Source organism: Leucopleurus acutus, assembly GCF_964270905.1.
Source record: "Leucopleurus acutus genome assembly, chromosome: 6".
Taxonomy (NCBI): domain Eukaryota; kingdom Metazoa; phylum Chordata; class Mammalia; order Artiodactyla; family Delphinidae; genus Leucopleurus; species Leucopleurus acutus.
This window is the reverse complement of record NC_139149.1, coordinates 81,418,677-81,444,287: the sequence shown is the minus strand read 5'-3', so window position 1 is coordinate 81,444,287 and position 25,611 is coordinate 81,418,677. Positions and strand designations below refer to the sequence as shown.

At 37.0% G+C, this 25,611-nt stretch overlaps 1 protein-coding gene across 1 annotated transcript in view; it reads left to right on the top strand.

Annotated features, from left to right (window-relative positions):
* Positions 1 to 11,639: 11,639 nt before the first annotated feature.
* The window catches only part of BOLL (boule homolog, RNA binding protein), a gene marked incomplete at both ends in the record, with an annotated part of 68,103 nt that continues 54,131 nt past the window's right edge, over positions 11,640 to 25,611 (top strand). Inside the window, 6 exons of the mRNA XM_082841723.1 lie at positions 11,640 to 11,660; positions 15,352 to 15,495; positions 18,030 to 18,121; positions 20,187 to 20,241; positions 21,487 to 21,559; positions 25,104 to 25,231. Of these exons, the coding sequence (XP_082697849.1) occupies positions 11,640 to 11,660; positions 15,352 to 15,495; positions 18,030 to 18,121; positions 20,187 to 20,241; positions 21,487 to 21,559; positions 25,104 to 25,231 (513 nt within the window). The remainder of the gene's footprint in view (positions 11,661 to 15,351; positions 15,496 to 18,029; positions 18,122 to 20,186; positions 20,242 to 21,486; positions 21,560 to 25,103; positions 25,232 to 25,611) is intronic.

The following is a 25,611-nucleotide window of genomic DNA, read 5'->3' as shown; positions in this document are numbered from 1 at the left end:
TCATTTCTCTCTTCTTTTTTAATTTTATTTATTTATTTTTGGCTGTGTTGGGTCTTCGTTGCTACATGCGGGCTTTCTCTACTTGCAGTGAGCAGAGGCTACTCTTTGTTGTAGTGCACGGGCTTCTCACTGCGGTGTTTTCTCTTCTTGCAGAGCACGGGCTCTAGGTGCTCGGGCTTCAGTAGTTGCAGCATGTGGGCTCAGCAGTTGTGGCTCGTTGGCTCTACAGTGCAGGCTCAGTAGTTGTGGTGCATGGGCTTAGTTGCTCTGCGGCATGTGGGATCTTCCCGGACCAGGGCTCAAACCCATGTCCCCTTTATAGGCAGGCGGATTCTTAACCACTGCACCATCAGGGAAGTCCCCAGACTATCACTTCTAAAGGAAGGAATATTTTTCTGATTTTTGATAAACGTTACATTTCTCATCAACCTACTGCTATTAATTCTAAACTTCAGAGAAATAAAATATGTGGATACAATAGAATCTTACCCTTCCATCTACCTGAATTTTTCCTATGCAAAATACAGATTAAAATGTTTTTAGTTTGTGTTCTGAAAATGTCAAGAATAGTCTGTGATCTGTGACTGAAACTAAATTAAAATCAAAAGGGGTGTCTCTTACCTGTACACCCAGAGGATGAGAAACAAGCACTTAATGAATTATAAAAAATATTTTCTCTTATTTCTCATCATTAATTCTGCTCACTCACCAATCATTAACAACATTCATTATTATGATCACATAAAAATACTTCATTAATACTCTTTGTTGTAACGCAGATCATCCTACTCTGGGAGATGTTCACTGATGCTTCTCTATGCAAGAGTTAATACATCCTCATCCCATTGACAGCAGGCTCAGGCATGTGACTTGCTTAGGCCAATGAAAGATGAGTGGAAGAACTCCTTGTGTACAGAAGATTTAAGAGCCAGTATATACTTACCATGATCTCATTTTCCTTTGCCACAGTATTAATTGTTCACCAGACATAGGCTGGATCTTGAAAACGGCACGATGCAGAGCTGAAGTAAATCTGCAATGAACATGAAACATGAGCAAGACAGCGACCTTTGTGGTAAGTCCCTCAGATTTGGAGGTCATTTGTTACTATAGTAGTCTCTACACTCTCCTGATACAGACGCATAAATTTACCGAAAGCCCTGTTCTTTCCACAACCATGCTATTGGTTCATATGGCCAGATACTGTTTGATTTGCGCAGCAAATAAACAATCTTGGCATCTATTAAACCAGTAAAAACTAAAAAATTTTTGTATATTCAATAAAATTTTGTATGATCATTTCCATTTCTGTGACATATTTTTCTCATTTCTTTCTTTCCTGCAAGCTGTATAAGCCTGGTTTTGCCTTTCTTAAGAGATTTAGAAATAACAGCATAAATATGATCATATGCATATTTTTTCATATAATTTTTTAATCTTCTTTTACCTGTGTTGCACATTTCTCTACTCCTCAAACCACTCAACCCTCTCCCTCCTTGCAAAATAACTCAAATTAACAACCTAGTATGCATCTTTTCAGTTTTGGTTTACATTCATATATGTAGATATACACATATAAATAGAGTGTGTTTTTGTCATTGTTTGATTTACAAAAAAAGCAGGGGGAGACATTTTTATACATACTCTTTCGAAACTTCCTTTTCTCATTCAACAATACCTGGTAAGGATCCCACCACCTCATCCGCAATATCTACTAATTCATTCTTTTAAATTAATGCATAATAGTCCATGGTATGGATATATCATAGTTCATCCAGGCATTTCTCTATTTGGGGTATTCAATTTATGTCTAATTTTTTACCACTACAAACAATGTTGTAATAATCATTTTTGTACACACATCTTTATGAATCAGTCATTTCATTTCCATCAGATAGATTCCCAGGAGTAGAATTTTGGGTGTAAGGGTATATGTATTTTTTATTTTATTAGATAATGCCAGATAGATTTTCCAAAGAGTAACAACACTTTATATTCCATCCCAATGAGTGTTGTAGTTCTCATTAATTTCTGCCTCTTATAGGTATAAAATTATATTCCATTATTTTAATTTGCACTTTCCAGATTACTAAGCACATTTCAAATGTTTCTTGGCCATTTAGACTTAATCTTCAGTAAACTATACATGTGCTTCGCCTAATTTTCCTTTGGATTAAATGCCTTTTTCTTCTCAGTTTGTGAGAGTTAGATGTCAAACAGAGATGCCACACTCAGATTCTGCTTCAATAAAGGGCTCACTCTGCAGCTGCAAGGCGTATGGTTCACTGGCAGCCTTCAGCTGTCCAGTAACTTAGGGTCCACGTCAACTTTTGACCCATGGTCTTATTCTTCTTGAAGAAGCCCCTTGCCAATGAATGAGTGAGGCGTTGATGGCTGAGGACAAGCTCTTCTCTTCTCTGGGCAATCTCCAGCCAATGGGTCCTGGCCATTTCCACCGTGGCAGGACTCCTCCAACAGGCAATCACTGCTCCAGAGCTGCCCCTTGGGCTGGTTGAGACTTTGTCAGGTCTGTACCTAGGCTCCTCCTGCCCAATCCTGCCCCTCCCTTTTTCCTCTATTGTGTTACTTTCCAATAAACCTTTTGTACCTCTAACTCATCATGCTTCTCAAAGAACCCAACCAACATATTATAGATGTTAACAGTTATTACGTTATCTGCTTTTGTAACATTTTTTCCAGAACTGTTTATTGACTTTGTCTATGGGACTTTTGCATATACATTATGTTAATTTTCATATAATCAAATATGTCTCTTCTCAGCATTGGTTAGGAAACACTTTCCAACGCCTAGATTGTACATGTAATCTCCTACCATTTTTGTAAGATTTTTATTGCTTTTCTTTAACATTTAAGTATTTGGTTTTTCTATAATTTATTTTTAAATTTAGTTTGTATGTCTATATAAGTGTGTACAAAGTTAAGTAAATTTTTAAAAAATAAGATGGTGGTCTACTTTTTATTTTCTTCATGAACTAATCTATTCTTTTCTTACTGAATTGAATTATCCTTCTTGTCATGTATTAAATTCTTACATGTACTTCAGTCTACTTCTGAGTTTTCTGTTCTGATTCCCATCCAATACATATTAATTTGTTTATAGTGACTTTGTGGTATGTTCTTATACCCATGCTCACTCCATATTGTAGCTAGAGGGACTTACCCAAAGAAAAAACCCAACTCCCCACTATGAAGCTTATTGGCTTCCCAGTGCCAGCTGAATAGGGTCCAGGCTCTTTGGCATATGTGGCCATGGCTCCTATCTACATCCCTGGCTTCCTTTCTGACTACTCCACTTCTCTTCGTTCATACTTTAGGACTATCAGGTTACTTAAAGTCCACTGAATACCACATGCTGTTTCATGCTGTCACATTTTGGTTACACGAAAAGTCTTTCCCACCTCTCTTCACTGAACTAACCATTATTCCTTCTGCAAAATTCAGTTCAGACTTCATCTTTTCCAGGAAGCCTTTCCAAAACCCACAGCTTACACTTTACCCTCCATTAATATGTTGATACCTACTATACTACATTGATACATCTCTTTAAGTGTGTCTGCCTTCTGCTTTAGGCTGTAAAATTCATTTCTTATTCATTTTTGTACATTTCGAACTTGACCCTATGATACAAAAAAAGCATTCAATACATTTTTCTTAAACTATTAAATTAAAGCAATGGTCCTCTGGCCATTCCCCTCTGAGGATGTGGGAAGAAAATATTAGGACTTATATTTATACTTATCTAAATTGAATAAGAAGTAAATCAAGCTTTGCCCATGTTAATATGCAGGTTCCACTGACACCACCACTTGATCCCTATGGGGGTGAAAGAGGTATTTTGAGGGATGATTGGGAGTTCCAGAACTTGGAGAAGTTGACAGTGCCAACTCGTTACCTGGTACATAAATCCAGTTAAATAAATTTTAAAATTATATTGTATAGTTTAAATTAAACTAACCCAAAATGGATGGATGGCTTAAAATATTCCTGGAAAACATCTTGAAGATAATTCTAGTGAGCATTTCAAAAATAGCAGAGCTGACCCTTCTCCTGTTCAATACAAGGACACAATTGCTTATATTAAGAGGAAAAAACAATGACCATATATCTGACAAGAAGTCAGCCAAAATAATTTTTTCACTTTTTGACATGCAGATACACATTCACTTCTGAAAACAACCATGACCAGTGACAAAACATTTTAAAGAAATATTTGCTTCATTTTTTTAAAACTCTTTTGTATATGTTTTATGATGTGCATAAATATTAGTAAAGAAAAAAATACATATAACAGATAAATAAATAAATATAAATGAAGGATATCCTCAAAAACCAGTAAGAGAGTGAAACTAAAGTGTGGAGACCCCTGCAGAAGAGTGAGGTCCTCAGGGTCTATTCATGTTTTATTAGGTCAGGAAGAAGGAGGAAGTATTCATCAAACATGTTGAGGATGAAAGGAAATCCTTCACCATGAATTACCATGGGGAAAGGATGGGAAGGAACTTAATGGTAGAAAGAAGAATCATAAAGGGAAGCTTGAAGGAGAGTCTAGGAAAGTAAACAGGAGCAAAGCAAAAAACTCATGAAGAGGAACTGGTCCATTTCATTAGGAATCAGCACAGCAGTCAAGGCATTCAAGCCATCAGAACAATTCAAATTTGTCAAGGTATTTCCCAAGGCATTCCCCTACACTAGACAGCCATTGCTTGAGTCCACTTTCTCAAAAGGAAAAAGGAACAAGCAAAAGGAAAATTTGCATTTTGAGTGCATAATCAAATAAGCTGTACCCAAACCAAACTAATAAATTCAGTGGGCCAAAGTAACTAGTATCACAAGAAAGCCTAAATTAAACTGAGGCATTTGTGTGCCTATATTTGTTTTATAAACAAAGTCCTTGGAGATTGGTTCAAGATGGCGGAGTAGAAAGATGGACGCTCACACCCTCTTGAGAGAGCACCAGAATCACAACTAACTGCTGAACAATCATCGACAGGAAGACACCGGAACTCACCAAAAAATATACCCCACATCCAAAGACAAAGGAGAAGCTGCAAGGAGACGTAAGGAGGGGCGCAATTATAATAAAATTAAATCCCATAACCACTGGGTGGGTGACTCACAAACTGTGGAACAATTATACCACAGAAGTCGACCCACAGCAATGAAGGTTCTGAGCCACATGTCAGGCTTCCCAATCTGGGAGGCTGGCAACAGGAAGAGGAATTCCCAGAGAATCAGACTTTGAAGGCTAGCGGGATTTGATTGCAGAACTTCGACAGGACTGGGGGAAACAGAGACTCCTCTCTGTGTGTGGCCTCCACTGTTTCTGTCAGGGCACACACAAAGTAGTATGCACATCAGGACCCAGGGCAAAGGGGCAGTGACCCATAGGAGACAGAACCAGACCTATCTGCTAGTGTTGGAGGGTCTCCTGCAGAGGCAGGGGCGGGGGGGATGGCTGTGGCTCACCACAGGGACAAGGACACTGGCAGCAGAAGTTCGGGGGAGTACTCCTTGGCGTGAGCCCTCCCAGAGGCAGCCATTAGCCCCACCAAAAAGCCTGTGGGCTCCAGTGCTGGGTCACCTCAGGCCAAACAACTGACAGGGAGGGAACTCAGTCCCACCTATCAGCAGACAAGAGGATTAAAGTTTTACAGAGCTCTGCCCACCAGAGCAACACCCCACTCTACAAATCACCAGTCCCTCCCATCAGGAAGCTTGCACAAGACTCTTAGATACCGTCATCCACCAGAGGCAGACAGCAGAAGCAAGAAGAACTACAATCCTGCAGCCTGTGGAACGAAAACCACATTCACAGAAAGATAGACAAAATGAAAAGGCAGAGGTCTATGTACCAGATGAAGGAACAAGATAAAACCCCAGAAAAAAAAACTAAATGAAGTGGAGACAAGCAACCTTCTAGAAAAAGAATTCAGAATAATGATACTGAAGATGATCCAGGACCTCAGAAAAAGAATGGAGGCTAAGATCGAGAAGATGCAAGAAATGTTTAAAAAAGACCTAGAAGAACTAAAGACAAAAACACCTAGAAGAATTAAAGAACAAAGAAACAGAGATGAACAATATAATAACTGAAATGAAAAATACACTAGAAGGAATCAACAGCAGAATAACTGAGGCAGAAGAACGGATAAGTGACCTGGAACACAAAATAGTAGAATTCACTGCCACAGAAAAGAATAAAGAAAAAAGAATGAAAAGAAATGAACACAGCCTAAGAGACCTCTGGGGCAACATTAAATGTACCAATGTTCACATTATAGGGGTCCCAGAAGGAGAAGAGAGAGAAATGACCAGAGAAAATATTTGAAGAGATTATAGTCAAAAATTTCCCTAAAATGGGAAAGGAAATAGGCACCCAAGTCCAGGAAGCACAGAGAGTACCAGGCAGGATAAACCCAAGGAGAAACATGCTGAGACACATAGTAATCAAACTGAGATAAATTAAAGACAAACAAAAATTATTAAAAGCAACAAGGGAAAAACAACAAATAACATACAAGGGAACTCCCGTTAGCTTAACAGCTGATTTCTCAGCAGAAACCCGACAAGCCAGAAGGGAGTGGCACAATATATTTAAACTGATGAAAGGGAAGAATCTACAACCAAGATTACTCTACACAGCAAGGATCTCAGTCAGATTCGGTGGAGAAATCAAAAGCTATACAGACAAGCAAAAGCTACGAGAATTCAGCACCACCAAACCAGCTCTACAACAAATGCTAAGGGAACTTCTCAAGTGGGAAACACAAGAGAAGAAAAGGACCTACAAAAAAAGGACCTATATTCATTACTGATGAATATAGATGGAAAAATCCTCAACAAAATACTAGCAAACAGAATCCAACAACATATTAAAAGGATCATACACCATGATCAAGTGGGATTTATCCCAGGGATGCAAGGATTCTTCAATATACGCCAATCAATCAATGTGATACACCATATTAAAAAATTGAAGAAGAAAAACCATATGATCATCTAAATAGATGCAGAAAAAGCTTTTGACAAAATTCAACACCCATTTATGGTAAAAACTCTCCAGAAAGTGGGCATAGAGAGAAACTACCTCAACATAATAAAGGCCATATACGACAAACCCACAGCAAACATCATTCTCAATGGTGAAAAACTGAAAGCATTTCCTCTAAGATCAGGAAAAAGATAAGGATGTCCACTCTCACCACTATTATTCAACATAGTTTTGGAAGTCCTAGCCACAGCAGTCAGAGAAGAAGAAGAAATAAAAGGAATACAAACTGGAAAAGAAGTAAAACTGTCACTCTTTTCAGATGACATGATACTATACATAGAGAATCCTAAAGGTGCCATCAGAAAGCTACTAGAGCTAATCAATGAATTTGGTAAAGTAGCAGGATACAAAATTAATGCACAGAAATCTCTTGCATTCCTATACAGTAATGATGAAAACTATGAAAGAGAAATTAAGGAAACACTCCTATTTACCATTGCAACAAAAAGAACAAAATACCTAGGAATAAACCTACCTAATGAGGTAAAAGACCTGTACTCAGAAAACTATAAGACACTGATGAAAGAAATCAAAGATGACACAAATAGATGGAGAGATATACCATGTTCTTGGATTGGAAGAATCAGTATTGTGAAAATGACTATACTACCCAAAGCATTCTACAGATTCAATGCAATCCCTATTAAATTACCAATGGCATTTTTACAGAAGTAGAGCAAAAAATATTAAAATTTGTATGGAAACACAAAAGACCCTGAATAGCCAAAGCAATCTTGAGGGAAAAGAAAAACAGATCTGAAGAAATCAGACTCCCTGACTTAGACTATACTACAAAGCTACAGTAATCAAGACAATATGGTACCAGCACAAAAACAGAAATATAGATCAATGGAACAGAATAGAAAGCCTAGAGATAAAGCCACACACCTATGGTCAACTAATCTATGATGAAGGAGGCAAGGATATACAGTGAAGAAAAGACAGTCTCTTCAATAAGCAGTTGGGAAAACTGGACAGCTACATGTAAAAGAATGAAATTAGAACACTCCCTAACACCATACACAAAAATAAACTCAAAATGGATTAAAGACCTAAATCTAAGACTGGACTCTATAAAACTCTTAGAGGAAAACATAGGAAGAACACTCTTAGACATAAATCACAGCAAGATCTTTTTTGATCCACCTCCTAGAGTAATGGAAATAAAAACAAAAATAAACAAATGAGACCTAATGAAACTTCAAAGCTTTTGCACAGCAAAGGAAACTATAAACAAGATGAAAAGACAACCCTCAGAATGGGAGAAAATATTTGCAAATGAAGCAACAGACAAAGGATTAATCTCCAAAACATATAAACAGCTCATGAAGCTCAATATTTTTTAAAAAACCAATCCAAAAATGGGCAGAAGACCTAAATAGACATTTCTCCAAAGAAGACATACAGATGGCCAAGAAGCACATGAAAAGCTGCTCAACATCACTAATTATTAGAGAAATCGAAATCAAAAGTACAATGAGGTATCTATCACCTCACACCAGTTAGAATGGGCATCATCAAAAAATCTAGAAACAACAAATGCTGGAGAGGGTGTGGAGAAAAGGGAACCCTATTGCACTGTTGGTGGGAATGTAAATTGATACAGCCACTATGGAGAACAGTATGGAGGTTCCTTAAAAAACTAAAAATAAAATTACCATATGATCCAGCAATCCCACTACTGGGCATATACCCGGAGAAAACCATAATTCAAAAAGACACATGCACCCCAATGTTCCTTGCAGCACTATTTACAATAGCCAGGTCATGGAAGCAACCTAAATGCCCATCGACAGACGAATGGATAAAGAAGATGTCGTACATATATACAATGGAATATTACTCAGCCATAAAAAGGAACGAATTTGGGTCGTTTGTTGAGACATGGATGGATCTAGAGACTGTCATACAGAGTGAATTCAGTCAGAAAGAGAAAAACAAATATCGTATATTAACGCATATATGTGGAACCTAGAAAAATGGTACAGATGAACCGGTTTTCAGGGCAGAAATTGAGACATAGATGTAGAGAACAAACGTATGGACACCAAGCGGGGAAAGTAGTGGGGTGGGGGTGGTGGTGTGATGAATTGGGCGATTGGGATTGACATGTATACGCTGATGTGTATAAAATTGATGACTAATAAGAACCTGCTGTATAAAAAAAATAAGATAAAATTTAAAAATTTTTTTTAATAAATTTATGTGCTTTGCCCACTGCTGGGTATGTGGCGGATCAATTTCTTTTCTCACCTTCCCACTCATGCCAGCATTTCAGCTTTGACGGTACCTTTACCCAGCCCTGGACACTGTGCTCCACAGTGCTGTTCTCTGTACTCCACAGGCCTTTGATCATAGTTCACGTACCACTTACCCTATTTTGTATGTATCCTATTTATTATAAGCAATTTAGATGTAATTATTTTGAGTAATTAGTCTTTTCTCTCTTTTTAGATTAAAAACACGTCAAGGACAGAGGTTTGATCTTGTTCATCTTCTTATCTCTCACTGCATATAGTATTATGTACTGAACATAATAGGAACTCTATAAACATGTACTACGTTGAATTGTATAATTCTACATGTTTTATGCAAGTTTTAAAACAAAAAAACGTTTTGCTTTAAGGATTAAAAGACTTAGAAGGAGAACAGAGAATTACCATACTGCAAATACAGTATAGCCCCCTAGCACCCAACACAGGTCTTGAAATATACAGTCTGTGTTCCCTAAATTGTGTCGATTAAATCGTGTGTCACAGACTGAACACCTAGTATGGTGAATACAGTGTTCAAAAATAAGTGTTTTTAGTCAAAAAAGACTTGGACAAAAGAGATGTCACTAATATCTACTTAAACCCATCATTACTACTGGAAAAAAATGCCCAAAGAAGATCAGTTCTAATGGTATTGAACAGCAAAATTATTCTGCTTTGAAACATGAGTTTTAATTTTAATAGGTTTGTAGTCTCTGTTTCCAAAGAAACTAAAACCTGAGAAATTGAGCTTAAATTGTATGCACAAATGTATATTAGGATGCTTTAGCTGAACTGTATTCAATGAAAATAATTACGTTTCCCATTTTATTTGTGGTAAATAATATGAAGAGCTAATGTTTGAACAGATTAAAAATTAAATACATAATAATTTTTAACTATCTTGAAAGTAAAAAAAAACAAACTTTTATAATAGAGAGTACGAAAGTTATTACTGAGGTAACTTTTAACAGTCGTTGTTGTTAATTCTTTAAAAATATATGTCAAAATGGTTAAGATCATGACCTGCTGTCAGAGAGACACCCGGGTTACATCTATAGCTTTAGAACTTGACCAAATTACTTAACCTCCATATTTCCATTTACTCACCTGTAATATGAAGATAACAGGAGCATCTATTTGAAGGGTTGCTGTAAAAATGAAATGATTAAATGATACTGATTGTAAAGCACTGCGCCTGGCACCAAAGTGAGGCCTTGATAAATGGTAGCCATAATCATCATCATTATTACAGAAGTTAACCTAGTTGTAATTATTTAGAACTTGGTTATATATTTTATATACATAAAATATGTGATATCGGCGAGATATGTAAATAAATCGCAGCTACCTTCTGGCAATATATTTTACGAAGCAGTCTTCTTCCAAAGGAGATCCCAAGGCGGCTAGAGCCACTCCAGCCAAGTGGCACAGTCCTCACCCCTCGGGCGCGCGGGCGGCTCTGTCGCGGGCCGGCTCCCCAGGCTGTGCGGCGGCCGGGCGGTGCTCAGCGGGCGCGGGCCTGGGGCGGGCGCCGGAGCCCGGACTGCGCGGCGCGGCGGGCCCCGGACAAGCCTCCCGCGCCGCCCCGCCCGCTCGGCTGGGATGAGTGACGGCGACAACAGGTGCGGTGCGGCGCGGCGTCCGCGGCTTCTCCGGAGCCTCCGAGTTTGGCGCGTCAGGCCCCAGGGAGTCACACTTTGACTCTGCAAACTGGCCTCCTCGCCCCGCACCAGCCTTCCGAAGTCGCCCCTCAACAGGCTTCTTGCACCTTGGTAAAGCCTGAGGTCACCTCCACCTCTCGAAACTCACCAGTCCCAGAGGCCAACTTTTCTCCAAAGGGGAGAAGGAAAGGCGTGATAGGCGTGCGGTGCATGGAACTCTGCATAACCGTTCGCTCTCTCCTCCCCAGCCGTCCGAAAACAGGCGAGAGTGGCTCCAGAAGGGAGCCCTCGCTCCGCACACTCCACGCCCGCCCCGACCTGCTGTACGCTCTGCCCCTGAAACGGCCCAGCTCGGCGACCACGGGCCACCGCCGAAACCCGCCCGCCCGCGCCCCTCCCCGGGCTGTGGCGCCCGCCCGCACCGCAGTCCACCGCCCTAAGCGACGCCGCCTGTCCCTCCTCACCCCCCCGGGGTGGCAGGTTCAGGACCCGGGTCCGAGTCTCCGGCCCTGCAACTGCCACCAACGCCGTCGTCGCCAGTGGGAGAGAGTCTCCGTCGGCAAACGTGGTGCTGCTTCCTGGGTGTGAAGGTGCTTTCAAACCTTAGGTTTCTGTTCCTTTGCCCCTGGCTTTTGAAGAACAGAGAGGAGGATGGAGACCGAGTCCGGGGCGGTGAGTACGGCGGTCATGGCCCGGAGTCCTGGGCCCCGGGGTAGTGGAGAGAAGGAGAAATGTGGACTCCGTCTGTGAGAGGCTGGAAGGGCGAGTCTAGAGCCTGCGATTTTGTCGGGAAGTAACGTGGTCAGGGAGCCCCATCGACTGCCACGAAGAGCGGCCCGCCTGCAGGCCCCGTCGGGTTGTGTCGTGGGGTCGGGAAGGTGCGGCCACCGGGCCTGGACGGGGTGTAGACGGGCTGGGAGACCTCTGCAGCGACCGGGAGGCGGTGGGTGGCTGGGCCCTGTGCACCAGGCCGGGCCCAGGCTAGAGAAATAGCTTTCCCGCCGAAATTAGGCTTGCTGCGTCTTTGACGCCCACTCCCACCGGACTCCGCCCAGCCGCCCCCCTGAGGCGTTGCCCTGGCGGCTGACGCCTCCTCTCCTCGACTGGTCATTGGGGACCAGAAGGCCCGAGAGACCTGGCGGGGGGCGGGGGCGGGGCTGGGTAGCGGGGACCTGTGCCCAGGTCGGACCGGAACCTCTAGCACCAGGTGCGCGCCCAAGCCAGACAGGGCTGGGCTGGGGAGGGGCGGGAGACCGCTTAGGCCCGAGGGGCTGCGGCAACGTGCCGCCCCGCCCCGCGCGGCGCCCGCCAGCAGCCAATCAGCGAGCGCCATGCGAGGCGCGGAGGGCAGGCTGCACACTAGGCCGGCGTCGGGGTCGGTGCCGTTGAGGGTTCCCGCCACTGCTGCTGGCGGGCTTGCAGGGCAAAATTTCTCGCTGGCTAGCTTTCTTTTCCCTCCCGCACTTTGGTGGGGAGGGGGTGGATCCTCGAGACAGTGATCAAGTTCATGATGACCCGAGAGAACCCAAGGGAGTTGTCGCCTCAACCATTTCCCCCACCGCCTCAGCTTGCTGGCTTCGGAGGGGAAGGAGCACGGAGGCCGTAACTGCGACGGTTAGCCCGCCCTTTTCCTGTTGTCTTTGTTGGCAAAGTAGATGATAGATTTCGAGGTTAATTTTAGAGAGGAGGAGGCAGTGGAGGCACATTACTTTGGAGGAAATTTTAAATAAACTAGTACTAGAAGTTTTACTAAGGACCCTTGCTTCTAACCCCAAAACAGCACCAATCTAAGTGCTTTTCATACGTTTGCAAAATTATTGCCAGTAGAATTTGAGGCTTTCTTAATTAACTCAGTGAATCGCTAACCTTCTCTGAGGAACTTAAAGATCGTCTCTACCTGAGCCTTGTTACTACCAAGATTAAAATATTTTCTAGGCTATTATTCATATTGTAGTCTTCAGCCCACAACCTAAGGGTTGGCATATGGTGAGCAGGAAGAAATTACTCATTTATTCATTCGTTCAACAAATATTTATTGAACATGTGCTACATATGGTCCCTACTTTAGATGCTGCGGTGAACAAAACAGGCAAAACCCTCTTCCTTCTTGAACATTACATTATAGTGGAAAGAGACAGACAACAAACATAATAAATAAATTACATGGTATTACATGTTGGTAAGTGGTAAGGAGAAAAATAAAACAGTTGGAACCCACAATAGAACAGGAGTCTTAGAAAATGAAGAATGAAGTGAGTGATATGTAAAAAGTTCATGTTTTTCCTTCCTCGGTATCATTTAACTGATTTCTCAAGATTGGAAATAAAGCACTCTGTTCTCTTCCATTCAAGTCATTCCTCTCTTAATGAAAACTAATGGAGTTGACTTTTATTTAAACAAATTTGGAACAAAAGAGGTCATCCATTGAATTCATTTTGTTTTTAAGAAGAGAATTTCATGAAGATTGATTTTTTTTTTAACTTTGCAAATAGGTAATGACTACATTCTGTAACCCGGCAGAGAGAAAAGATTGTATCTACCAGAGCTGTTCTATTATCTCTAGCAATACAAATCCACACTTGAAAAGTAAAACTAAGCATCCCAGAATCATCCAGTCTGGGCACTATGTCTTACAAGTAAAGTGACTGAAGTTACAAATAACGTCCAGATGCCCAGGGAGGATGCTATTAGGATTCCCAGTTTCTTTAATTGGCAACTACAACATAGCAATTATTAAATATGATGACTCTGTGGTTTAAGAGATGTTTTTATGAACTCCCTTACTAGGGAGTGTTTTTCCCGCCTAAGACTAGACGGAGAATAGAGCCCATAAGGTCCAGCCTATAGCCCCATAGTCACTACTGGCCTAGTCATTTCTCTGTACATCTTGCAGAGATTAATTTAGGGATTATGGTTTTATTGGCCAATGAAGTGAAAGGAGAGCAAATGTGAAAAAGAACAACTCCATTATCTAAGTTGGAAATTCATTTTCATGAATTTGTTTTTCAGAGAATTTAAATCATCAACTCCAAGCTTTTTGAAGCACTCATTTAGGGTCTCAAAAGTCTGTTTCGTGTTCCCAGAAGGAGAATAATTAGCAAGTTCTTAAATTAGTTTCTCTTTAAAATTCTATTCTCAAGTCTTGTTTTTTTTCAGGTGTACCTGAGGAGTCTACTATCTTGCCATTGTGCGAAGGTGTATATGTTAATATATATTTATTAGAATCTAAATTAGGTCGCCGACTTAGAATTGTGAACATATGAATATGAACTCAATTCTTTAGCATAAAGAAAAAATTAGTATAAAAAATTTTAGTATAAAAATTTATACCTATGAGTTATAGGTATACAATTTTTTTTTTTTTTTTTTTTTACTAAATCGGTCCACTTTTCCAATCGCCAAGTGCATTTTAAAAATTTGACTTTGGAGTTGAAAAACCGTGAACTTGTGTCGGAGTCTGTTTACTTGTCAATGCCCTTTAGCCAAAGACTACCACAAATACACCTGCAGTTTATTAAAGTTGGATCTTCTGAATTAACAACAAAGAAGAGCATACACCATGCGGCCTCTCAGCAAGGTGTTAGAAGAACTTATTATAGGATTTAAGCTTATATTAAGCACTTTTTAGAGAGGGTTTAATGAAGAAAGCTTTACTCTGAAATACGTGTCGTCAGGAGGTGGGAGTAATTCTATAATTGGGTATGTTAATTCTTACCTAGGAGACAAGAAAAATAGATTGAAGCTAAAGCTGTGATTGTTAAAAAAAGAAGCAGTCTTATCAGGCAGGATAGAAGGACGTTTGGTCATTCTTGTGGTTTGGGTAATGCTTTTGTTTTTGTCAATGTACAGATACGATTATGGAGTGATCTTGTTTTTATCTTCATCCATCACAATCACAGAGGAGCCTTGCCCGATGTTGGTGTTCTGTTAACAAGAGAACACCACAGCCTAGCTGTGAGTTCCCGGCCAACTCCTAACACCAGGGCCTAGTTGGTTGTGCCAGGCCAGCTCCTAGCTGTCCAGGGTTATTCTTCTCTTTTTCAAACTTCTTTTTGAGTTTAATATTCCTTCTTAATGCTTATAATATTTAAATAGTACAGTTAATAATAACTAACATGTATGTTTAAATAATATATTTAAGATTTAAGATCGTCTCTGTAGAGGAATGAATTCTACATTTCTTATATTTTTGTTGCCCTCAAAAGTTATTAGCTCTAATTATAATCATCATAATATTAGCATAAAATTAAAGTCTGAAATACTACATTTTGTCAATGACTTATCTTTTTGAAGGATATATGCTTTCATCCTGCATCAAAACTTATACCCAGTACTAAGAGTTTAAAAGAATTTTATTTTACAGCAAACATCGAATCAGATGCAAACAGATTCATTATCTCCATCCCCTAATCCTGTGTCACCTGTGCCTTTGAATAACCCAACAAGTGCCCCAAGATATGGAACAGTGGTCCCTAATCGCATCTTTGTAGGAGGAATCGACCTTAAGGTACCTAATTATGCATGCAACATAGTGTATTCTTTGTATTAGAAGTGTTTTATTTCTCAGAAATTGTTTCTTCTTGCAACTTTAAAAATAACATATTTGCTATTTGCATAATGATTAGTAGGTTTCAAATAGTCTTAATACAAAGAATCTTTTCAACAACAATGTAGGTTAAATAGAGTATATATAATTGTCCAATTTCACATACAAGGAAATTGAGGCTCACTGACATATCTATAAGCTCCTAGCTACTTAGTGACAAAGTGAAAACTAGAATTCTGTTTTTCTGACTCATATCTCCACATGCTTTATTTCACCATACCACACTAATTATACTTTTTTACATAACACTCTAATAGCCCAAATAATGAGTGACTATAATTTTCAAAAGAAGACTCAATTAAGGAAAAAGAAAACAAAAACACAGCAGTTTTATGAAATCCTGTTTCTTTATCCCAACTTTCATCTTAGGCTCCTGAGTAACTTCATAGACTTCTATCTTTTGCAGGTTGCTTTCTATCACCTGATTTAGAATTTGATCACTAAAAAAGGCCTGTGTCCTAGTCAGAATAAAGCATTTTAACAGTAATATGTTTAAATAATGTAATAGCCATTTCACTCTTTCAGAGAGGCATAGTTTTGTGAGATGTTTTGCAGCACACCCATGTGGGTGGTGGTAGTTAAACACCTACAGGAAAGGCAAGCATGGATAATTTAGGAACACTCTTACTTCCAAGTGGATATATCGAAAGATTTCCAAGCTTCCATATTACATACTGGAAATTTCAGGGAGAGTTGTCTTAATAAAAAAAAGAAACTTGTGCAATTAGGGTATGATATTTGACATTTAATACTCTCTATCTTCCAATGATCAATCTCTCACAATTTGTATGGAATTACTTTTTTCCTGCTCAAGATAAATGTTACACTTAATGTATTTGTCAAAACTGTGAGTCTTAAGCAAGTATGTGATTGGTTCACTAAAAATAAATTAAGGAAAATAATTTCTTATGAAATGCTTATTTTTAAAAAAAATTTTCTGTTTCTGTAGCAAATATTAATAGCTGACCATAAATATTCAAGTTGAATATTCTTGTTCAGAATTTATATTATATTAGCTTAGTATACTTCTAAATAAATAATCAATAAATGTAATAATTTATATGGCTAGGTTAGTGTAGGTTTTTATTGAAGCCAATCAGCTACAATATGAACTTTGGGGGCCATTGTTACAATACAGTCATAGCTTTAACATAACTGCTAGGGTTCTCTCCCTCATACTTATACCTTTCGCAAAACCATAGGTAATTTCCAGCAAGGAAATAGTTTACCATAGTAGCAAGCAGTCTCAAACTTTTTAAAATTCTTCTTTTTAGAACCCTACTGCCCATCCCTTTTAATATTTAATCATCTTGACTTTCTGTCTCCTTACTTTTCAGCAAAGAAATGGAGCTGCAAAATTGAGCTAGTGATTTTTCTATCAGAGAATAGTTTGAATTAATTTGTTTTCAAGTCTCTAATAGAAACCTTATTCAGACGTTGATTCCATTTTGTGTTTATTGAAATGAGGCAGTCAGTTATTCTCAGATTAACTCAGTATTTGTCATCATCCAGTTTAGCAGGCTTTAGGTTACCAACTAAAAACCAGTAAGTAGTGAGGTAGCAGTGGAACTCAAGAAATATTGCTCTTCTGTTAGGCATGTCTTTTCCTAGATATATAAAGAAAAATTTTTTCTATGGATATTTAAAGTACCTCTTGGGGGCAAACACTTATAGCTGAACCAGAAAATGAAATTGCAATGAATTTAATGTGAATACTCTAGAGAAAGGTGATATGGGTCTATTATGAGACTATTTCAATTAAAACCAGATATGCCAAACTATCTTTGTAGGCATCTTGTACATGATAGTCAATTTTTTTTGCATATCATCATAATGTCTGTATTTAGCTGACATGTATATTGAATACAGATAAAGCATCTAAAAACTTTAAATCTTGTAGCCTCTCTGTTGTTATCACAAATTGAGTTCAGGTACTTTTGGAAATATATTTCCTTCCTAAGACCTTACTTTTCCTGGGGACTCTGCTGATTAAAATAGAGTGACTGGTATAGGCCAGCACAACCTAGTTCCACTGCTATGACTGTGGGCCTCTCTGAACCACAAGAACCAATAGTAGTATGCCCTTAGTATAGTTATAGCCATGCCTAGTACAATTTTATTAAAAACTGGCTAACTAGAGAACAAGAATTCCTTTAAATAGTGAGCTTTCTTTGTAGTTTTTTAAAAATTCAGCTTAAAATATTTTATTGCAGTGTAATATTTTATGACATAGTATTAACAACTCTGCATAAAGCAAAGTATTCATATTGATTTTAATAACCTAGTGGTTTCATGCACTGTTTTTATGATGAGAGGCGTTCTTACATCCATATTGTTATTTATGTTACCTTTTGTGTCTCCAAACCAAGCATAGGAGTTATTTCATCTTTTATCATTTAAAATGGTTTTTGTGTGTTTTCTTTTTATACCATTAGACAAATGAAAATGATTTAAGAAAATTTTTTTCCCAGTATGGGTCTGTAAAAGAAGTGAAGATTGTAAATGACAGAGCTGGAGTGCCCAAAGGGTTAGTATCACTATGGATAGTACATGGAATTGACAATTGTATTTTTATTGGATTACTAGGTTTTGTATACTAATTTACTTTGGTTCCATTTTTTAAAAGAGAGTTTCATGCCTTCTTCTTTCCTCCTACCTTTTGATTTCAGTGTGTGTGTGTTTGTGTATTTGGGAGGAATAGTGACACTATAATATTCTTTAATCTATTGGAAAGTTATTCTTGCAAAGGCTGAGGGACCATTCATTGTTCGGTAATAAGCACTTAATGTCAAGTAGCTCTTGTCCAGTAGCCAAGGAACCAGAAGCTAAAGGAATCTGATATTTTTGGAATTGTATACCTGCTTTAGACTAGAGAGAACTTTACTTGAAAAAGGCTGACACAAAAGAGTGTCCATAGGTTGTGCCTCAAAGACCTAATTAGGGAACTAATCTGAGAAATATAACTCTTAATGAGAATGATTTTTAATTGCCAAATCAAGGAGAATGAAAATTAAGGGAAAAAAGCAGTAGGATTTGTCTAGAACTGTCTAGTGCCCTTAGAGCTGTTTCAGTGGATTGGTATATTCAAAAGCCAAATACCAGAGAAGAAAATGGTAGTTTGCATAGGGTACTCGCTTAAGAAGTTTGACTGCAAATTAAAGAAATCAATGAAGGATTATGTTTGTTTTCCTGAAAAAAAGACAATATATACATACTTATAGGCATAAAAGAAGGGACCAATAAGGTGGAGGGAAAATTATATTAGTGGGAAACTACATGTAAGTATGACAGGTGGACACTTTGGAAGAGATGAGATCCTGCAGAGGTTATTTTTAAACAAATGAGATATTTCCTGAGACTGACAATCAATATTAGGATGAAGTGAGATTGTACCTCTTTTACTTGGCTTAATAGAATTTGTAATATACATTTTTTAATCATTGAAAAACACACATAGAAATGTAGACTGTATTTTATGCTTTTTCCACTGGGTGGTATATGTGTTCTACCAAAAAAAAAAAAAACTAATAATAACGTAAAAATATTTCTTTAGCTGTTGTTTAATGTTTGGGCAAATAGAAAAAAAGAAATTCCTTTGTTGAAAAAGAAAATTCATATATAATACAGCAATTATGAATTGAAGAAACAGTAAATGTTTACTAATTATACAATACATAATTATATAATAGTAATTATGAATTGAGGAAAATAATAGTTTAGCACTACAAAGAAGAGTTTCCCTAAGTTATGCAAATAGAGATTACATTTTCGGGGGATATACTTTTTATTTCTTTCATTCCTTTTTTTCTACCTATTTTGGCTTTTTGGACATGGCATACATTGTGTATTTGTGTCTTGATCATATGATTTATACTCTGAAGGTAACAAGTATATATGAAAAAGCATATATAAAGTCTGGGTTGTACATATTTTTAATTGATTTTATTTGGGAAATATACTAATAGTTGCATTATCAGTTTATATATGCTGATAATAGTAAATAATATGTTTGTATACTCATTTACCAACATAAAAAATTTTATTATGTTGAAACTTTTAAATTTTTAAAGGTTTTTTTCTACTTTGATTTCTATTTAAACCAAACTTCTATCATTTTAAAAGGATATTAGTGCTCTGGACTGAAATTTATTGCATTCCAATTTGTAAACCAGAATACAAATCTCTCATGCCTTCCTGCCTTACTTACAGCTCGGGTCTGAAACTGTTTCAAGATCCCCAGGGTTTTTTTTTTTCTTTTAGGCCCCTCCCTTTAAGAGGAGGTAACAGTGTTAAGCTGTGAATGATTCTCCTAAGTTTTGCATACTGGTGCACCAAGGAAAAATGTTCACTCCTACCATGGCCCATTCTTTCTTTTTTGTTTTTTTTTCTTTTTCTGGCTGCTCCTTGAGGCTTGTGGGATGTTCCCCAACCAGGGATCGAACCCATGCCCCCTGCATTGGGAGTGCAGAGGCTTAACCGCTGGACTGCCAGGGAAGTCCCCCGCAATGGCCCATGCTTAAAAAAAAAAAAAACTTTAATCTTAATATATTCCAATGTAATGTTCTAAGATAATAATTAATGCATTTATTTAGGTATGGCTTTGTCACTTTTGAAACACAAGAAGATGCACAAAAAATTTTACAAGAGGTAAGATATTTTGGTGTATTTAACTTAATTTTTAGAACTTCTTTCTCTGAAACTAATCCTTTAAGGTATTAATTTAATAATAGTAGGGTTCCAGTACAATGATTGATTGCTAAAAAAAAAAAAAAAAAATTTTATCTTCTTTGCATCTTAAGATTGACTTTGGTCTCCAAAAAAATGAATTAAAAAAAAAAGATTAAAGAGAAACTTTATCTGCAGAAAAACAAATTCCAAATAATTATGTAAGTATGGTTGTGAAGGTTGTATATAATTTTTCACTTTATTTGCTTAAACTAAGAATTTAAGGATGTATCTTTCCTGAAGTGTTAATAGCACTTTGAATTCCTAAAAAACACTACAAATGTAGATTCCTAGAGTGAGGTTATCTGAGATTATTTCCCTCCTCTGAAAAACTTTATATAAACTAAGAGCACTCATAGAAAAAGTCTATAGCCTGCAGTTCAATATATAATAACTTTAAATTTGGCAACTGTAACATTTAAATTTTTTAGGAAAAAATTTTATTTAAATTGTATTTAAGTCATATGCAGTCGATTCTCCTTATTTGTAGTGATGTGTTCTATAAAATCACCATGAACACTGAATTAGCAAATATTGAAGTGCTGCACCTAGAAGAATACAGGGCTAGGGTCCCACAGGCTTCTGCTCACAATATTTTCATCAGCCGATCAATACGTAACTTTGTCTTATGTGTGCTTCTGTTTAAAGATATTATATTTAATTTATATTTTTGATTCATTAACACTGAACTCGTGGCCAACAGCACTATAACTCATGCCTGAATTAAACCCAGCTAGCACATATTTTCTCCATTAAGTCACATGACAGTCTTCTTGCACTTAGGAACACTAGAAAGCACTTCAGCACTACACTTGAGGGCCATTTTAAATAGCAAAAATACCAACATAAGTCACAAAAATGTGAAAAACATGACACTAAATAGAACATGAAAAGGACAATTGTTTACAGTATAAAAGATGGAAAAAGAAAACAGTGTCACCCTGTTTGACCTTAGCTGGGACCACGTGTGTAAGGAGACTCAAATTTTTCACCTCTCTGCTCACATACACTAATAACTAGTAAATTGTCAGATGAGGAATTAGGGCCAGAGCACTGGAACCAAGATTCACACCCAGATCTATTTAAATCCAAAGACTTTGCCCTTTCCACTATGCCTTGCCACTTTCAAAGAATGATAATAAAATAATTTATTTTTTCTTATTTTAGGCTGAAAAACTTAATTACAAGGACAAGAAACTGAACATTGGTCCAGCAATAAGAAAACAAGTAGGGATCCCTCGTATGTATTGAGAACTAATGTATTTTTCAGTATTTTTGCATGGTTCTTTTTTGAAATATTAGAGTTTTAATAGAACTTCATTAAAATATCAGCTTTCTTTCATTTAATAAAGTAAATTTAGTGAAGTTGGTGGTCAAATGAATATTTCTTACCACAAATTAAAATATATTAGTTTGCAGGGTAGGGGGGACTAGGCAAAATTTATATAAATAATGGTGTTTAACTATATTCCATATAGTTACATCTTTAAAGGAAAAATCTTTTATGATAAAAATATAGTTTAAAATTACAAAAGAAATTAAAAGTAGTTAATTACTATTTAGAAAATTTTCTAATTAACAAAGTAATTTAAAATTAGAGTAAAATTGCAGAAAGTGAAAATATAGAACAAATATCAGAAACTCTGGTTGTATGGTACATACTGTAACCCAACCACATGTATCATAACAGAGGAAACAATCCCTAAAGCTTTAGGAATTGGCTAAGTTAGATGCCTTCCTCAAATTTTGGTAATGCTTTCAACTCTACTCTTTTTTTCCTCACTCTTCCCATTTATTAAGTTAGACATCTTTACAGTTAACTTTTACCTATAATATTTATTAAAATCTCCAACAGAATCTTTGGCTAGAAGGAGAAACTTTGCATAAAATTTGTAACTCAATTTTTTATTCTTCCTTAGCTGTGTCCTAGTGTCTACTGGGATGTTTAAAACATTAGGTGGATATTGTACATCTGTTAACAAATTAATAGATTGTGCTCATTTGGACTGTTCTGTTTTTGACTTAGAAGTTAACAGTTATCAAGTTTAATTTTGACTTAGTATTTGTTAATTTAGAAGATAACTGAAGTGTCCTTAGTAAGTTGATACTCCAAAATGGAATGCAGTAAATATGGCAGAATGCTGAATATTTTCAGACTACTATTGTTAGTTGCAAGAGTTAAGCTATAACATGTAATAGCAGTTCTTTAGCCCATTATCACCATCAGTAGGAACAACTAGTAACGTTCATATTATGACCCACAAGCTGCTAAAAATAGAACATAAATCAGCAGTATGCTGAATGCTTTCAAACAGATGTATAGTTATTTAAGAACTATTCAGCGCAAGGGTCAATGTTATGGGTTTTCATTTATTTCATTTAATCTTCACAGCAATCTGTGAGGTATTATTAGTTCTATTTTTGTAAATAGAAAATTCAGCTTATAAAGGTAAAGTCATTGTTTTAGAAACATTTCTGCTGAAATAATCTTAAATGTAGGGGAGAGTTAATCTGGTCATGTTGTGGGTCTTAACCCAATGGCACCATACCAGAATTATAAATTTTCTTTAAATTCTTTAATTTTCTTTAAACTGTCTTTAAAGTCTCATGGTTTATATAAAACTTCATGTGCAATTTGGATTCTGTTCTATAACACTGTATTGTTTATTAAAATGTTTCCTAAAAATAATTGTTTGAATAAGACTGATTCTATAAGAAGATCACCATGTTCAGCCTGTGCCTTTTCATATTTCCTGACATAACCATGCTAGGCCCAAATTTGAGAAGTATGGGGTTAAATAACTTAACCAAATGGTAGCATTAGCCTTCAAATCCAGGACAGTTTGACTCCAAAGCTATTTTTACTTTTCTACAAAGGATAAGCATTAAAGATATATTTACAAAATATAAGGGATTCTTATCTCATTTTTTTTCAAATCTATCACTTCTTTTCCATCTCCATTACCAATATTCTAGACCCAGCTACCCACTTTACTTGCCTTAATTTCTAGAAAAGCCTCCTAACTGGTCTCTCTGAATCCAGTCATGCTACCTTCCAACCTATCACACACAAGGCAGCCAGAGTGATCTTTCAGAAGTGCACATCTTATCATGTTATTCTCTGCTTATTTCAAGCTGTCCTTCTCTTTTCTTTCCATGCTTTAGCCATCTAGCCTTCCCTCAGTTTCAGAACATAACCATATTCCTGATATACTATTTTCTTTACCTAGAGTGGTGATATTTGCCATCCCATTCGTTCTTTAAAGCTCAGCCCAAAACAAATGTCATTTCCTCAGAGATGCTACATATATACATATATATATATATATATATATATATATATTTGAAATGTTCACCATTGTACCCTATACTACCTCTTCATGTCTTTATCAAAATTGTATTTAATTAATTGTGTAATTAGCTAATGACTATCTTCCTTACCAGAACCTAACTTCTATGAAGATAGAGGCCATGGCATGCCCAATTTTTTTCTTTTTTCTTTTTGGCTGTATCACTAGGGCCTAGTTCAATGCCTTGTAATAGTAAACACTCAAAATTTATTTATTTAACAGATAAACCTGTGGTTCCTTGATGATCTTTGGAGGGAAATCCATGGACCTTCTGAATTGAGTGCAAAATTTTGTTTGAATATATGTATTTTTGAGAAAAGGGTCTGTGGCTTTCATCAGATTCTCAAAAGCATTGGATTAAGAACCACTAAAATATGCTATAACAATACTAGATAAAATGTGGTGAAAATATAAAAGCTGAGAAGTAGTACTGCTATGTAGAGTGGCAGGCCAGTGCTGCTTACAGTGTGGTTTGCAGCCACCAACAGTTCACTTGGAATCTGTCAAAATGCAGTTCCTCAGGCCCTATCCCAGGCCTCCTGAATCAAAATCTCTTGAAAGAACTGGAATTTGTATTTTAATAAGCTGTCTAGGTTATTATAATGAATTTTAAATTTTGAGAAGCACTAGTATAGTGGAAGGAGGATTGCCAGTTCAGTAATTTATATAACCTGTTGGTCAAGTACTTAAATCTAACTTGGCATATAAAATTTTTAAAGTCTTCTCCTGACAAAAAAGAATTTTTTTTTAATTTTGGGGGGAGGAGTATATATAACTTTCACCTAGGAAAAGAGATGAGGACCCAAAATTAGCAACATAAAGGTCTGTGGTCATGTTTGTAATAGCAGCAGTTGTAGCAAAGGGAGACTAGAGAATAAAATATAGTCATAGCATGAGTGAGTGCTTGCTGATAGTAGATCCAAAGAATTTGTAAGGTGGAACAAGTGTCTTGAGGAAAGTAGAATTTTGTCTAATTTCACTGCCTCCATTTTCTTTGGCCTTTTACAAATAGACAGTCTTACTAAGATCTTAGGAACTTCACTACAGTGTCTATAGTCTTCAGGAAACTCTAAATTGTATGTAATTTATATTTGTAAAAATAATGACTTTGCTGATAATAATCTCAATTGTTAAGTTTTGTGTTTCATTATACTAGTATTAAAATCTGAATTGGTGAATTTTTAGTATTCCTTATTAAACTTGTTTCTTTTTCTTTCATTTACCTTAAGCTAACAAAAGCTCTAAGGTAGTGAGTTTGAAAATATATATTTCAAATATACTTTAACATATGGAATTTTTTAAAGAACTTATAACATTCAATTTTTACTGTAACTATATATATGTGTTAAGATAAACATCTTCCATTGTTCAGAAATTACATTTTTAAATGTCAAACTGAACATTTCAATTATTACTATTTACACTTTGTTTTAGGTTCCAGTGTAATGCCAGCTGCTGGAACAATGTATCTAACAACTTCAACTGGATATCCTTACACTTATCATAATGGTGTTGCTTATTTTCATACTCCAGAGGTAGCTTCTGTCCCACCACCTTGGCCTGTAAGTAATTTCATTTTAGAAGGGTTTCCATCTATTACTATTAAATTTTTTATTTCTGAAATATTTCAACCACAGACAATTACAAATAATAACAGCCATGTAGCTACCACTCAAATTTAATAGAGGTTAACATTTTACCATAGTTACTTAAGTTCTTTTAATAGGGGGAATAAAATATGACAAATTCAAGTAAAGTCTCCTTGCCCCAATTATCTTACCCTCTTTTCCTCCTTAGAGGTTAACCAGAGTATCTTTTCTTTCCATTTTATATGTTTTTACTACAAATGTAGAGATTCTTAAACAATAGATACATAGTATTGCTTTAGGCGGTTTTTAAACACTATATAAATAATCTAGTTTTCCTAGTCAACATTATGTTT